This window comes from Neovison vison, chromosome 1, assembly GCF_020171115.1.
Source record: "Neovison vison isolate M4711 chromosome 1, ASM_NN_V1, whole genome shotgun sequence".
Taxonomy (NCBI): domain Eukaryota; kingdom Metazoa; phylum Chordata; class Mammalia; order Carnivora; family Mustelidae; genus Neogale; species Neogale vison.
This window is the reverse complement of record NC_058091.1, coordinates 276150812-276163866: the sequence shown is the minus strand read 5'-3', so window position 1 is coordinate 276163866 and position 13055 is coordinate 276150812. Positions and strand designations below refer to the sequence as shown.

General features: G+C 42.5%; 1 protein-coding gene across 5 annotated transcripts in view; it reads right to left on the bottom strand.

Annotated features, from left to right (window-relative positions):
• Positions 1-13055, bottom strand: part of SH3TC2 (SH3 domain and tetratricopeptide repeats 2) — a 53229-nt gene that overhangs the window by 30956 nt on the left and 9218 nt on the right. For 3 of the 5 annotated variants that reach the window (XM_044231829.1, XM_044231848.1, XM_044231858.1), the window contains exons 2-7: positions 11537-11635; positions 7964-8091; positions 4756-4861; positions 2399-2542; positions 1101-1302; positions 242-315 (exon numbers count right to left, since the gene is read on the bottom strand). In XM_044231829.1, the coding sequence (XP_044087764.1) occupies positions 242-315; positions 1101-1302; positions 2399-2542; positions 4756-4861; positions 7964-8091; positions 11537-11635 (753 nt within the window). Of the gene's footprint in view, positions 1-241; positions 316-1100; positions 1303-2398; positions 2543-4755; positions 4862-7963; positions 8092-11536; positions 11636-13055 lie in introns of those variants that run through there. The other 2 variants (XM_044231839.1, XM_044231867.1) reach the window with 2 other exon arrangements.

The window sequence follows — 13055 nt, the reverse complement described above, 5'->3', positions numbered from 1 at the left end:
GTGTGCGTTCTGTCTGCCACGCATGTCTGTCTGTGAACCTTAGTACCAGCAGCCCCGGATTGAGACCTCTCATGTCACAGGCAAGGAAACCTGTGTTAGAAGCAGCAACTGGCTTCTCCACGTCCAGCCAGCAGCACAAGCTAGGCAGGAATTCACACCAAATGACTCCAAACGTGCAGATAAAATTAGGAAGCCAAGCGGTATTATCTTCCTGACGATACTGTCTTCAACTCAGCCATACCGATCTGATAGGAGCCTGTCCAATCCCTCTTCCTGGAAAGGCCGCAGCTTCCTGGATAATTTTTTAGGAACCATCTGCCAATGGAAACACGGGGTTTGCAAAGATGGATTTCAAAAAATGACACCAGCAAGCAGAATAGTTCATTAGATAACAACAATGGCCATGATCGTAAGTATCATGGTTAGTATTCCTATTAAAACGATGACAAACATTTATTGAGAACTTCCTTTGTATCAGGTGCTGTGAAAAGGAGAGTCCAGCAGGCCTACGATGTTTTCTGGCTCTAAATTAGTTTGCCAGTTAAATGACTAACAGAGGATCTCTTTCCATTCTCACTGTCAGATTCTCTGCCAAGGCCAAGCACAGGGTCCACAGCCTGGGATCATGTGTATGGCCCCTCTGGATGTTTGAGGTTACAAAGACTTCAGGTCCAGATTCTCAAACTTAAGTGTGGAATACATCCCCTTAGATTCAAGGGGAGCTTATAGAAAAGGCAAATTCCTGAATCTGATCCCAAAAGAGCCTGATGATGGCCAGGCAGGCTGAACTTGTAGTCAATCCCCAAGTGATTCTGATACAAATGGTCCCCAGTCCCCATACTGAGAAACAATGCATTTGAAGACCAGGCAGTAGGTACAATGTCCATCTGAAATTTTGAGTTGTCTCATATTTCACCAAATTGTACAAATTTTGACTGTTAAAAAAATAAAGGAATGACAAAAGGAAAAAAAAAAAAACACCCAGATTTTGTTCCCTTCGTAGGACAGTAGATGCCCGTATCTACAAACCTATCTCCCATGCACTGGGCAGATCTCAGTCTGCTCTGGGACCCACTCCCAAGATGTAGTTGGTTACTCACTGGTGGAAAGGCAGGGGCAGAGGTTCCAAAGCTGACAGGGGCACCAGACCACGCTGACCGGTCACCAAAGATACGCCTTCCCACTCGGATTCGCTGTCAGTGATCTTCACGGAGATTAACTCCTTCTTGCACAGCGTCAAATACTCTCCTTCCTTCTCAGCTGGTGGAGCCACGGAGCACATGGCTCTGCAGAAGAAGTGGCCTGTACATAATGAGAAAAGCCCCTCCAAGGAGTAGCACTAGGTGAAAAGGGATTATCACACAACATAACATTTCTAACCAGAAGTCCAGCTACTTTTCTTCCTAGGAGTAAAGGACATGGCCAAGGGAGAAGCACCACAGGAAATCTTTGTGATCCCAGAAAAACTGGACCAGGGGTGCGGGGGGACAAAAAAGCCACTGGGAGGGAATTCTCTTAAATTAGACACCATAAGCTCAGAGTGGTTTGTGAGAGTAAGGTTGAATTGGAACTTTACCTTGAACCAAAAAAAAAAAGGTGGGGGGAGAAACAAAAATTAACAGAAACTTAGTCACAACTATAACCTTCTGCTTAGTCTTAGGGCCAAAAAAAAAAAAAAAGAATAAATTTGGTTGATGTTTCTCTAACCAGATTTTATAGTAGCACAGTATGACATTCTTTCCTTCGATTGTGATTGAAGAGATTCAACATGATCACAAACAGAATCTAGGATGCAAATCTAGATTGCACTGCAAATCTAGAATCTAGAATGCAAAACATTCTAAGCAAATCTGACTCTTTCATTGTGCCTGCGATGTCATGGGTCATGGGTTGTAGCCCCAGTCGGATCCTTCCTTGTAAAGAGATTGGCCTATGCTCCAAGAAGTTCTCCAACACTGTTTTCCTCCATCTCAGGAAATCTTGCAGGTTTTGCAAGATTTGCAATTTTATTTCACAATCATATTCTATTATAAAAAGAGATTCTTACTCCTGGATGCACGTTAGAATTATCTAGGCAACTAGAAAATACGAGAGCCTAGGTCCCGATCTCTGGAGATCTAATTGGCCCGGGTGGAAACTTGGCATGGGGCATCTTCTCCAAACTCCACAAGGGGGTCTCACATCAGACAATCAGAGAGCCTCACCCACACCTGTTCATGTAATATCAGTGTCCAACAGACAGAGATGTTTGGGGTAATATTGTAACAGGTCGGTCCATTTATGAATATTCTCACCTTGGAAACATTTTTTTTTGCCTCCTTTTGTATCCTAATTATTTCAGGGGCTCTGATAATAAATACCCAGATAAAACCCCACCCCACCTGTCCCCCATGCTCACCTTCCTGTATCAGGAGGCCCAGGTATATTGTTTCCAGATGTTTCTCATCCACTGACACTTGGATCTCTGTATCTTCCACCAATCTGCAGCTGAGCCAGTACTTATGGTCAAAGAGGAGATGTTCCAGACATGCAGACACATAGCCTAAGAGGTCAAGTCAACATGATTCCTGAACAGCATGATTTCTGCCACAAGCTGAGCACAGAAAAGGGTGAGGAAGCTCCTTTCTGAAGGTCCCTCCCAGACCTTCGTCCCCAACCTGATCCCATTTAATTGAAATTAGAAGAGCATAGAGAGGTAGCTAGAAAATTTCTAGAGTAAATTGATTCTTCTCAGCATCTGTTGGGAAACACAAGTCATTTTTAAATGACATTTACTCCTTTCAACACAGTATGGGTCTCCATAATGGATAATAAGATGACCAAACCTAATTACCTTCTTCTAATACATCCATAGAGGAATTTCGAGATTCTAGTTTGAGCTCTGGGGGGTCCTGGTTCCCTGTCCTTAAAGTTTTCCTGACTGAGGTTCAAATTCCTGTACCTTTCCTCCTACACTGTTGGTGGGAATGCAAGCTCGTGCAGCCACTCTGGAAAACAGTATGGAGGTTCCTCAAACAGTTGAAAATAGAGCTACCCTATGACCCAGGAATTGCACTACTGGATATTTATCCTGACGATACAAATGTAGTGATCCAAAGGGACACATGCACCCCAATGTTTATAGCAGCAATGTCCACAATAGCCAAACTATGGAAAGAGCCCAAATGTTCATCAGCAGATGAAAGGATAAAGAAGATGCGGTGTGTATATATATACAATGGAATACTATGCAGCCATCAAAAGAAATGAAATATTGCCATTTGCAATCATGTGGTTAGAACTAGAGTATATTATTCTAAGTTAATAAGTGTATTATTCTAAGTTAAATAAGTGAGTCAGAGAAAGACAATTATCATATGATCTCACTGATATGAGGAATTTGAGAAACAAGACAGAGGATCATAGGGGAAGGGAGGGAAAAATAAAACAAGATGAAACCAGAAAGGGAGACAAAGGGAGATTCTTAATCTCAGGAAACAAATCAAGGGTTGCTGGAGGGGAGGAAGGTGGGAGAGATGGGGTGCTTGGATGATGGACATTGGGGAGGGTATGTGCTTTGGTAAGTGCTGTGAATTGTTTAATACTGATGAGTCACAGATCTGTATCCCTGAAACAAATAATACATTATATGTTGATTTAAAAAAAAAATTCCTGAACCCCTAACGATGCAGTGGCTAGAGGGTTGTCCATGACCCACAAAGGAATCAGGATTGGCTTTATCATCCCTTCTGTGATTCTTTCCATCATTCATGCCCAGCGTGTGCTCCCTTGTTAAAACCAAACTAGATACTAAGCAAATTGCAATTACAGATAGTATTTTAAGCATTCTTACGAATGCGAGTTATTTGTGTTAACATTTTGCTTCCTTTGAGACATCCTCTTTCTTAAGATGCAAAAACCTGTTTCTTTCCATTCTGACTGTTGTGATTAGGCCTTGTGTGTTTTCTATCATTGTGCACACAAATCTCCTGGGGATCTTATTAAAATACAGATGCTGGTTCAGTAGGTCTGGGGTGGGGCCTGGGATTCTACTTTTCTAACAAACTCCATGCAATGTCAAAAGTGCAGGTCCATGGAGCACACTTTGAATTAAAGACAGGTCTCTAAATGATCATGGAAGGAGACACACAGTGTGGTGGGCAGGAAATCAATATGACTATGAGAGAAGTTCTACCTTCTAGCCAAGAGCCATCTTGACCCTCCACCCCATGTAGTCATTTTCTAGAATATCCTGCAATCTGAGTCCCCTTTAGCAGGTAACTCGCCCATCCCTTTCTTTAACTCTTGTCCAAAAACATAGGCTAAAGTATCCACAACTTTACTATTTTGAGCAGCTACTTTGATCTGACTCAAGACTGGTTCTTTTTTTTTTAAACCATCAATCTGCCTTTCAGTTCATCCTTCAAATTTAGTGATCACCAAGAACAGTTTACCAATGGATTGACTGTTGAAGAAAGTAGTCTGTCCCTGAAAACAAAGTAATTTGAGAGTAATTTGAAAGTATCTAGCATTACTCTCAAATGCTAGCAAATCTAACAGAATCTAGATTTGCTAGCATTTGAGAGTAATAGTTAATATTTGCTTTAGATTTAGTTCCAGGAAGTTTGTGATATTTCAGAATTTAACCATCCGTGTCAGGGCTTTACCTCTTTTAATTATCAGATCCAGACCTATTGTCAGTCCCTAATGTCAATCCCTCCTGATGGGTGGAACCAAGATGTAGTTTCTCTTCCACCTGCCTGCTCCATGTCATACCTAAGTTCAAGTAGGTGGAAAACTTCCAGATTTCCTCCAGGGTCTTGAAGGTGATGAGGAATTGAGCCCTCTGGGACTGGATGCCCACCAGCCTGGCTGAGAGGTCCTGGGTAAAGAGAAGAGTGAATCAGCCTGGGATGACCGTCTCCTGTTAACAAACTCAGACAAATGCAAAATGCTTCGTATAAATGTCTTGATTGTAGCGCTGGAGTTTTCTTACACCACACACACACATGCACGCACAAAAAAAAAAAAAATAGAAAAAGAAAAAAGGAAATAACCTAAAAGTACATCAATAGGAGACTGAATAAAATGAATTCTGATTCACCCATGCAATAGAATATTATGATACTACGCAGCCATAAGAGAGAGTGAGGAAATTCTTTGTGCTCTGGGGCAGCCTCCAAAAATACCCAGCTACACAGAACAATAGCAGCAACAGAAGGAACCAGGATGCAGAACTATGTGCAAAGAATTCTACCTTCATGTTTAAAAAAAAAGTAGGATGGGGGGAGGTGAAGGATAAATAAGAGAAGGCACCTTGGAAGCAAGTTTGACCGTGAATCTATGTCTAATGATTATTTTTATAAAGTTGACAAATGGAAAAGGCAAATTACACAAAAAAAAACAAAAATCATCCATAGTCCCTCCTCCGGGAGCTCATCTTGGTTAACACGTCAGTGTATTAACTTTGAATCCTTTTTCCTATGCATGATTCTATTTATATAAATAGAATCACGTTCCATAAATTGTTTTGTAATCTTTGGAAACGAACTATCTCCCACATCATTAAACAATTTACAGTATTTGTAACAGTTACTCATGCCCTTATTACATTAACAAAGTTCTTAGCATTTCCTTAGGGTGAGACGATTGAGATGTTTTCATTTTTTTTACCATCCTGAACAGTACGGTGAGAAACATCCTATAGCTAAATGTTTGTACACATCTTTGAGGTTTTGACACAAGTAATTCTGAGATGTGCAGTTGGGAATGTAGATATTCATGTTTTCCATCCTAAAATGCCCTCTAGAAAGGCTGGACTGTGCCAATTTGCATGCTTCCCCCTCTTCTTTTTTTTTTTTTTTTTTTTTAAGTACCTGAGAAAATAGGCCTGACCTACTGTACAGACTTGGTTTTCCCCTAAAATCTTTCTCTGTTGCTTGTCCAAGCTTCTAGAGTTGACTATCATGAGTGATGGTCAGAACATCCTTCCTCCCCCAGGCCAGGTCCTGCCATCAAAGATCAACCCCTGGAACACTGTTGTGGGGGAACCCTGTGGAAAGAAGAAGAGGATAGAAAGAGAGGAAGGAAGAGAACCCATACCAGGCCCCAGGAGTCCCCAGATCCTGTTGATAAGGGAAGGGATTCTGGATAAATACTCATTTCCTGGCGATCCATCCATTGTTATGCACTTCACTCCTCTACCAACAATGCCTCATTTAACTCACAATAACCCTACGAAGCAAAGAGTACAATTACACTACTTAATCCATTCAAGATGCACTTTTACCACACTTAATCGTTTCTGAAATTAAAGATAAAGAAGTGTGACATCATACTTAATTGGCAGCATTTATTTCCCCTTCTTCAAGGTATAGAAAATATTGCTGCATTTTATAATCAAGCAGCATCTCAGATTTAATAGAAAATGGCATTATCCGTGTGTTATATTCAAGGAAGCCCAGGCACGGACAGGTTAAGCAGTTGTCCCAGGTCACCTGTGCTTAGGTTGTGGCCCCTGACGGGAGCCTAGATCCAGCTGACTCCAGGTCTCTGCTCCCTTGCACAAGCTGGCCCAGCTCAACTTTCAGCCCAACAGATCACCGACTCAATCAAACTCAGCACTGGCCCACACCAAAAGTGACTCAAATTTTTTAAAGAACTATGGTGCCAGTTAGCAGCTCATGCCTCCAACTCTCTGAATTCTGGAAATTTAAAAAAAAAAAAAAACCTACTATTTATAATTTCTCTGCTATTTAGGGAGAACATGCCACCACCCAAGCAAAGTGCCAAGCTCTCTCCAGATACTGACTCACTGGCTCCTCCCAACAAACCAGTCTTTTTTTTTTTTTTAACGTGACAGATTAATAGAACGTGTTTCCCTTTTTAATTTGTATCAAATTAATTCAGAGACTATAAAAATAACTAGAACATATTAGTTTATTACATGAAGTAATGTTCTTTTTCTCCCACCTCTAGTTGCAACAACTGTTAACCATTTCTGACTTTGGTTTTCTTTGTAAGTCCCTCCTAGGGGACACCTGGGTGGCTCAGTCAGTTAAGTGTCTGCTTTCAGCTTAGGTCTTGATCCCAGGGTCCTGGGATCCAGCCCCGTGTTGGGCTCCTTACTCAGCAGAAAGTCTGATTCTCTCTCTCTCCCTCTTTCTGCTGCTCCTCCTGCTTGTGCTCTCCCTGTCAGATAAATGAATAAGTTCTTAAATTAAAAAAAAAAAAAGTTCCTCCTAAACTGTAAATAATTTGGTCATACCCTTCTTCCTTGGTTTAACAACTGAAGGTACTAGCTACCCACTATGAAAGAGGACGGACTGGTTTATTTACTTTATTGCCTTTTTCTCCTCTCATTCTAAAATATATAGTTATTAATTTTTGATTGGCAATTTTGGTACCGCAGGGAAAAAAAGTATACTTAGTGGTTACCCGTGGTGAGGAAAGGGAATGGAAGGGGTTACTATTTGGTAGATAGAGAGTTTCAGTTTGGGACGATGAAAAAGTTCTGGAATGAATAGTGGTGACGGGTACTTAACAATGTGAGTGCATTGATGCCATTGAAATGTACACAGAAAATAACTAACATTGAAAATTTGCATTACGTCTGTTTTATCACAATGAAAAAAAACAACAAAATTCAAATTTATCACATTTTTTAAGAGGTATACTTCATGAGATAAATATCCTAACAATTCTTGTCCTAGGCAGGTGAGTCACTTGTAGAAAGTCAAAGAGTCATGAGTGGCAGATTTTAAACCGTTTTTTTCTCTGACTCTGCAACCCCAGAAATTGCCCCCTTCTGAGTAGTGCCTATTCTTGCCGAGCAGCAAATGTGTAGATTTCATTCATTCTTTCCTTCCTTTAGCTGTTTCTTGAGAGCGGTACTCTGTTCCCGGCGCTGTCCTAGGTGCTGGCGAGCCTTGCCGCAGCCAGACACAAGGCAGGGTCAGCGCCGCATGGGGCCACCCCAGCTCACCTGAAACAGGGCACGCACCTCCTGGTCCTCATTCTCCAGCGCCCAGAGCCGCCTCCTGGCCGCTTCCTGCAGGAGGCCATTTACACACCGCTGGGAGCGGCTCTTCACACTGAAGGAGAGCGTCAGATCTTAAAGAGAAAAGACAGAGAATGCCAATCAGGGCAGGCTGGAAGTGCAACAAAAGGGAAAAAAGAATTAGGTGAACCCCAATGTTTCCCATACCTAAATCTTAAATTGGTGCCCTCATTATTTAGAGATTATAAGTAATCTTCACGCTCTCCTGAGCACCTCCTTTAAAATGACCTCCAAGGGGAAAAAAAGAAAGAAAGAAGAGGCTGAAGCCTGAGAATGTTCTGGAATCCCAGGAGTTGCTGTTGTTATTTCTGCTTTGAACAAGGTATATTTCTAGGCTGCCTGGCACCAAGGTGACAGTGCCAACAAAAAGAGCTAGACATATACATCTTCCAGTGGATGATTTATGAAATCATAATCATAATCATTAGTATTTTGAAAAAATACTAATTTATTTATATATGTGGAAATCATTTATATGTCAAATCTATGATATGTAATAGGTGGTCTATACTTTGTGCATTATGTATACACCATACATTTTCTCCGTTAATGTTTTCTAGGATAGTTGCTTAATGTACTAAAGTCTATGTTTAATTTCTTTGAAATGCACATTTATTCAACCAATACTATGAGCAAAAGCTGTCTCAGGTTCTGGGTTACAGCAGGAAACAAAATTGACATGGTCCCTGTTTTCATGGAGCTCATATTCTTTGCAAGTAACTGATTCTATGAACACAATACATTCAGATAGAGAAAAGTTCTAGGAAAGCAATGTAATCAGGTGAACAGCGTGATGCAGTGGTTGCAAGGGGCAGGGGTGTGCCTCAGACGGTGCTGTTGGAAAAGGCCACCCTGAGGAGGTTAATCTTATAACTGCACTTTGCCACGTCTTCTTTAGACAATAAGTAGCAATCTTGTTAATTATCAAACACAATGAACCAAAAAGTCATTGGACTGGATAATGGAGGTCTCTCTTCAAGCCTTACCTTGCCAGGGACTTTGCCAATCTTTGAGCCCATTAAAGACAGTCCTTTTCATGCTGCCCTGGGTAACACAAAGCAGCCTGGACTCCTATGTTTAAAAAGCCCATTTTTAACCTAGAAGTCCTAAAAATGCTGTGGCTGCCATCCAACTCCAATAGGACATCCGTAACTGACCTGGCATGGGTACAAACTGCGGGCAGAAGTCTTCCACTCTGCTCCTCCCTGGCCTGTATTCTAACCTTAGCCAAGCCCTCCATCTTCAGCCGTCCCACCCAGCCCTCTGTCTGATAGCCTCACAGATCAGCACACTGACCTCTAAGAGAAGGCGAAGCCAGGGAGGTAGAGTCACACAGACCTGGGCTCAAGGCTTGGCTCTGCCCTCGCTCACTGTGCCGTGCTAAACAGTTAATTATCTCTCTACACTTGACTTTTCCCATTAGCAAAATGACTTGCCGAGTATCTATTTCACAGGGCTTTTAAGAGGCTTACAAAGGAGATTATGCATATAAAGCTTTTTGTTCAGTGCCTCCTACATAATAAATTTTCAGTTAACACATTAAGAGTTAGCTGTTGACTCTCACAAACTCCCCCACCCCAGCGCTGCAGGGATCACGGTCCCTCTGCCCTCATCTTGTCACACCTGTAATCAACCCTGACTCTGTCAGTGACTTCTTTTCACCATATCCATCTCTCCTGTCCTTCTGAAGCCTGATCCAAACTCCCTTCTAGAATTTCTCACAATAGTCCCCAGTGAATGATAGCCTTCAATGTGGATCTCCTTGCCCCGATTATGAATCCACGGATATGTCACTCAAAAGACCTGAATTTAAATAAGCAAACTGCCTTTGAGATCTCGACATGTAAGAGTTGCCACTCAGAGCCTCCCGTCTGGGCCCACTGTGGGATCCAGTGGTCCCCTCAGCATGACCAGACAGGGAAATAAATCAAGCTCACTCCAGTGTTAGTATGAAATACACTTTGCCATTTTTTTTTAAGTCCTTCTGAATACCGGTGGTTTAATCATGCTAATGTATCTGATTGATTTTGTCCGTGACTCTTCCGCATGAAGGAGAGGTTGGAGGCTGGGGTAGAATGTCCCTTCTCACTCAGTGACTTTCCTGGAAACAGCATCACGGTGGAAAATGCTAAGAGACAGAAAAGTTCAGCCTCTCATTTGTTCATTGGGCTTTATGCACTGATAAGGCAAAATGCTGACTGTACTGCTTTCTGGAAACAAAAGGTAGCAAGTCACCTTTTGTCAAGGACAGCCCAAGCTAACAGGCAAAGAAGCAGATTGATACAAGAACAAGAAAGGGCAAGGTTTTTCTCATGGCCAGCCCAGCAGTTTGACTGAATTTGCAACTGGGGAAGGAAGGAACCTGGTATGACATGTACACACCATCTATTTACCTGGTCTCTGTCCTTTGAACCATTCTTAATGTAAATCTTTTTCACAAATCAATGGTTTGTCTGCCCGAGAGAAGTACGTGTTTGGAGGGACAATGAAGCATGGTGGCTATGAACAAGGACGGGGGCTTGAACCCGTGTCTCATCACAGACTAGCCGTGTTTATGGCAATGGGGAGGTTGCCTTTCTCTCTGAGACTCTGGCACCTTTGACATGGGGTATTTGGGGGCACCTCTTAGACGTGTGCACGTGACCATGAGAGGCAGCATTTAGCACCTCCTTGGCACACGACTTGCCCCCCAAAATGGCACCTGTTACTGTAGGACAGATGCTGGGTTTTCCACAGGTTGATCCCCAGAGCTTCCGGCACAAAGTTCAACCCAGGCATAGAGCCCTCTGCTGCCAACTTCCCGCCAGTTCTGCTGAGGTCTCTAACCCAGAACCTTGTGAAAGACATGTCTTGAGAATAAGATTTCCTTCACATTAATTTCAAAACCTTGTACTGCTTCTGAAAGATTTATACAGGGGCTCTTCTGCCGGTCGCCTCTCACCCCGCATATTCAACCCTTTATTCACTTACGCATTTATTCAACAAGGGATTATTGAGAACCTGCTATGTATAAGGTACTATATATAGACTACAAACATGACCTGCAAATATTTACTCAATCCTTTTGTGTATTTATTTACCAAACATTTTCTGAAAAACCAGCCATGTATAAATAACTCTTTAGGATACCATGTAGAATAAATATAGAAGTATCCCAAAAAATTAACGCTGCCCTCTGGCACCTTAAAATTTAATTGCTGATATACTTTTTTTGTAGAGCAAATATGTATGGAGCTCCTAATATGGCCCAGATTGTGAAGGTCTTTGAGTGTTCACCCGAAAAGCTTTCATCTTGCAGGCAATGGAGAACATTGGAAAGTTTGAAAGCAAGTGGATATCATGGTCAAGGTCGTGCCTACAAAGATGCATTTGGTGCTGGTGCCTAGAAAGGATAAAAGGGAGGGAGCCTGCAAATGAGAGAGATAAGGAGGGTACTGTGGTATTCTATATGGAAAATATGAAAAAAAAAATCGGGCTTCTCTTCAGGAGCTTAGATACCTGGATTCATGTTCTGTGGCAGGCAACATCTTTCCTTATCTTCAGATGAGGCTATAAACTCACTTGATACGGTTGGATCTTTGGAAGGAGTTTCTTTACCTGGAGGAGAGTAAATCAAAAAGCATTCGTGTGAGTGTAAGCAAGTTATAAGCATGGACTGCAAATCATTGTCAAGTGACCATTTTTTCTCCAGGGCAGGTGGCCTGGAAGAATTCTCCTTGCTAGCACCCTTGCCTAATAATTATTCAGTACTCAACAGTCATGCCTCTCATCTCAATTCTTCAGTAGCCTGAGTATCCCTGTTTTATTTAAGGTAAATAAATAAAACAGATCCCTACCCACAGGTCAGACTGAGTATCATGGCTGAGGACTGAGGACACTGAAATGCTCAATATATGCTGAAGCTACAAGGTCATTAAAGATTTGACTGCAGCAAGGTTTAAGGTAATGGGTGGATAACACAAGTGCTGGAGGAGAGCCAGGGAAGGTGGCATCATGAAGGAGATGGCAGAACATGCTTGTAATGGACTTGAAATGTATTGATGGCCCCCAGACTGTTTGCCCACTGGAGTCCTGTATGGGACCTCTCCTCAGATCTCCAAAATTTTCCTGTCTTTGCTGCTGTCGAATTGGAGCAGAAAGGGGAAGAAAGAAGAGGCTTAGGGAGGAGGCACTTCAGACAGCAGAGAGTTGAAAAGAGAAGTGAGTATAGCTGTAAAGCATGAGGCAGTGGATATAAACGAATAAAGGGAAATTTCATAAGCACCACTATGAAATGTGGGCCTCCCTCGTGGTATCCCCAAGATACAAGAAAACTCAAGTCTGTAACACATTACTTTTATTTACTCTTTTCCTTTGACCATGAGACTGTCCAAGGACTATACCAGGGTTGCGGGGATGGGGAGGTGGTCAGAATACTATAAGCACTGCCTGGGCCTCGAAAGAGGGATTAGGAATCTTGACTCTACCACTGTTTGCAAGCCCCTCACTTCTCCCAGTTTCTTTGATTGTAAAATTGTGCTGGATCGGAGTCCAGCAGACCTACCCGTGTTGCACTGTGGACCTGTTCTTCTACTGATGCAGCCCAAGACGGATAAGGGACCAGCCTACCCACTCCATCCACTCACTGCTGATGAATGCTGACCCCAGATCCTCACACGGCTGCCAGGAGTCTGGGCCTCCGCTCCCTGCTCCAGGCCTACACAGCGAGATTTTTGACACCAAGTGTCACCCGTTTTGACACCCAAGTGGAGGACCTTCCATTTCTTCACAGTGAGAGTGGTTAGCACTTTTTGGGGTGATGTATAGGGAGAATGAAATGGACTTGGGCTTGAATAGGCAGAAGGAAGGACCTGTCAGCTCACAGCTTCTCATCTTGTTAGGGGTTCAGTGTTGAAAGCAGCTTAGCAGGAAAGCTGAGAGTAATGAGCTATCATTGAACTAGATCATTTTGTACTTCTGCCCCCCAGGAACCAAAGGTAACTGTAGCAAAAAAGGCACTGGCTTGGGAATCATGAGA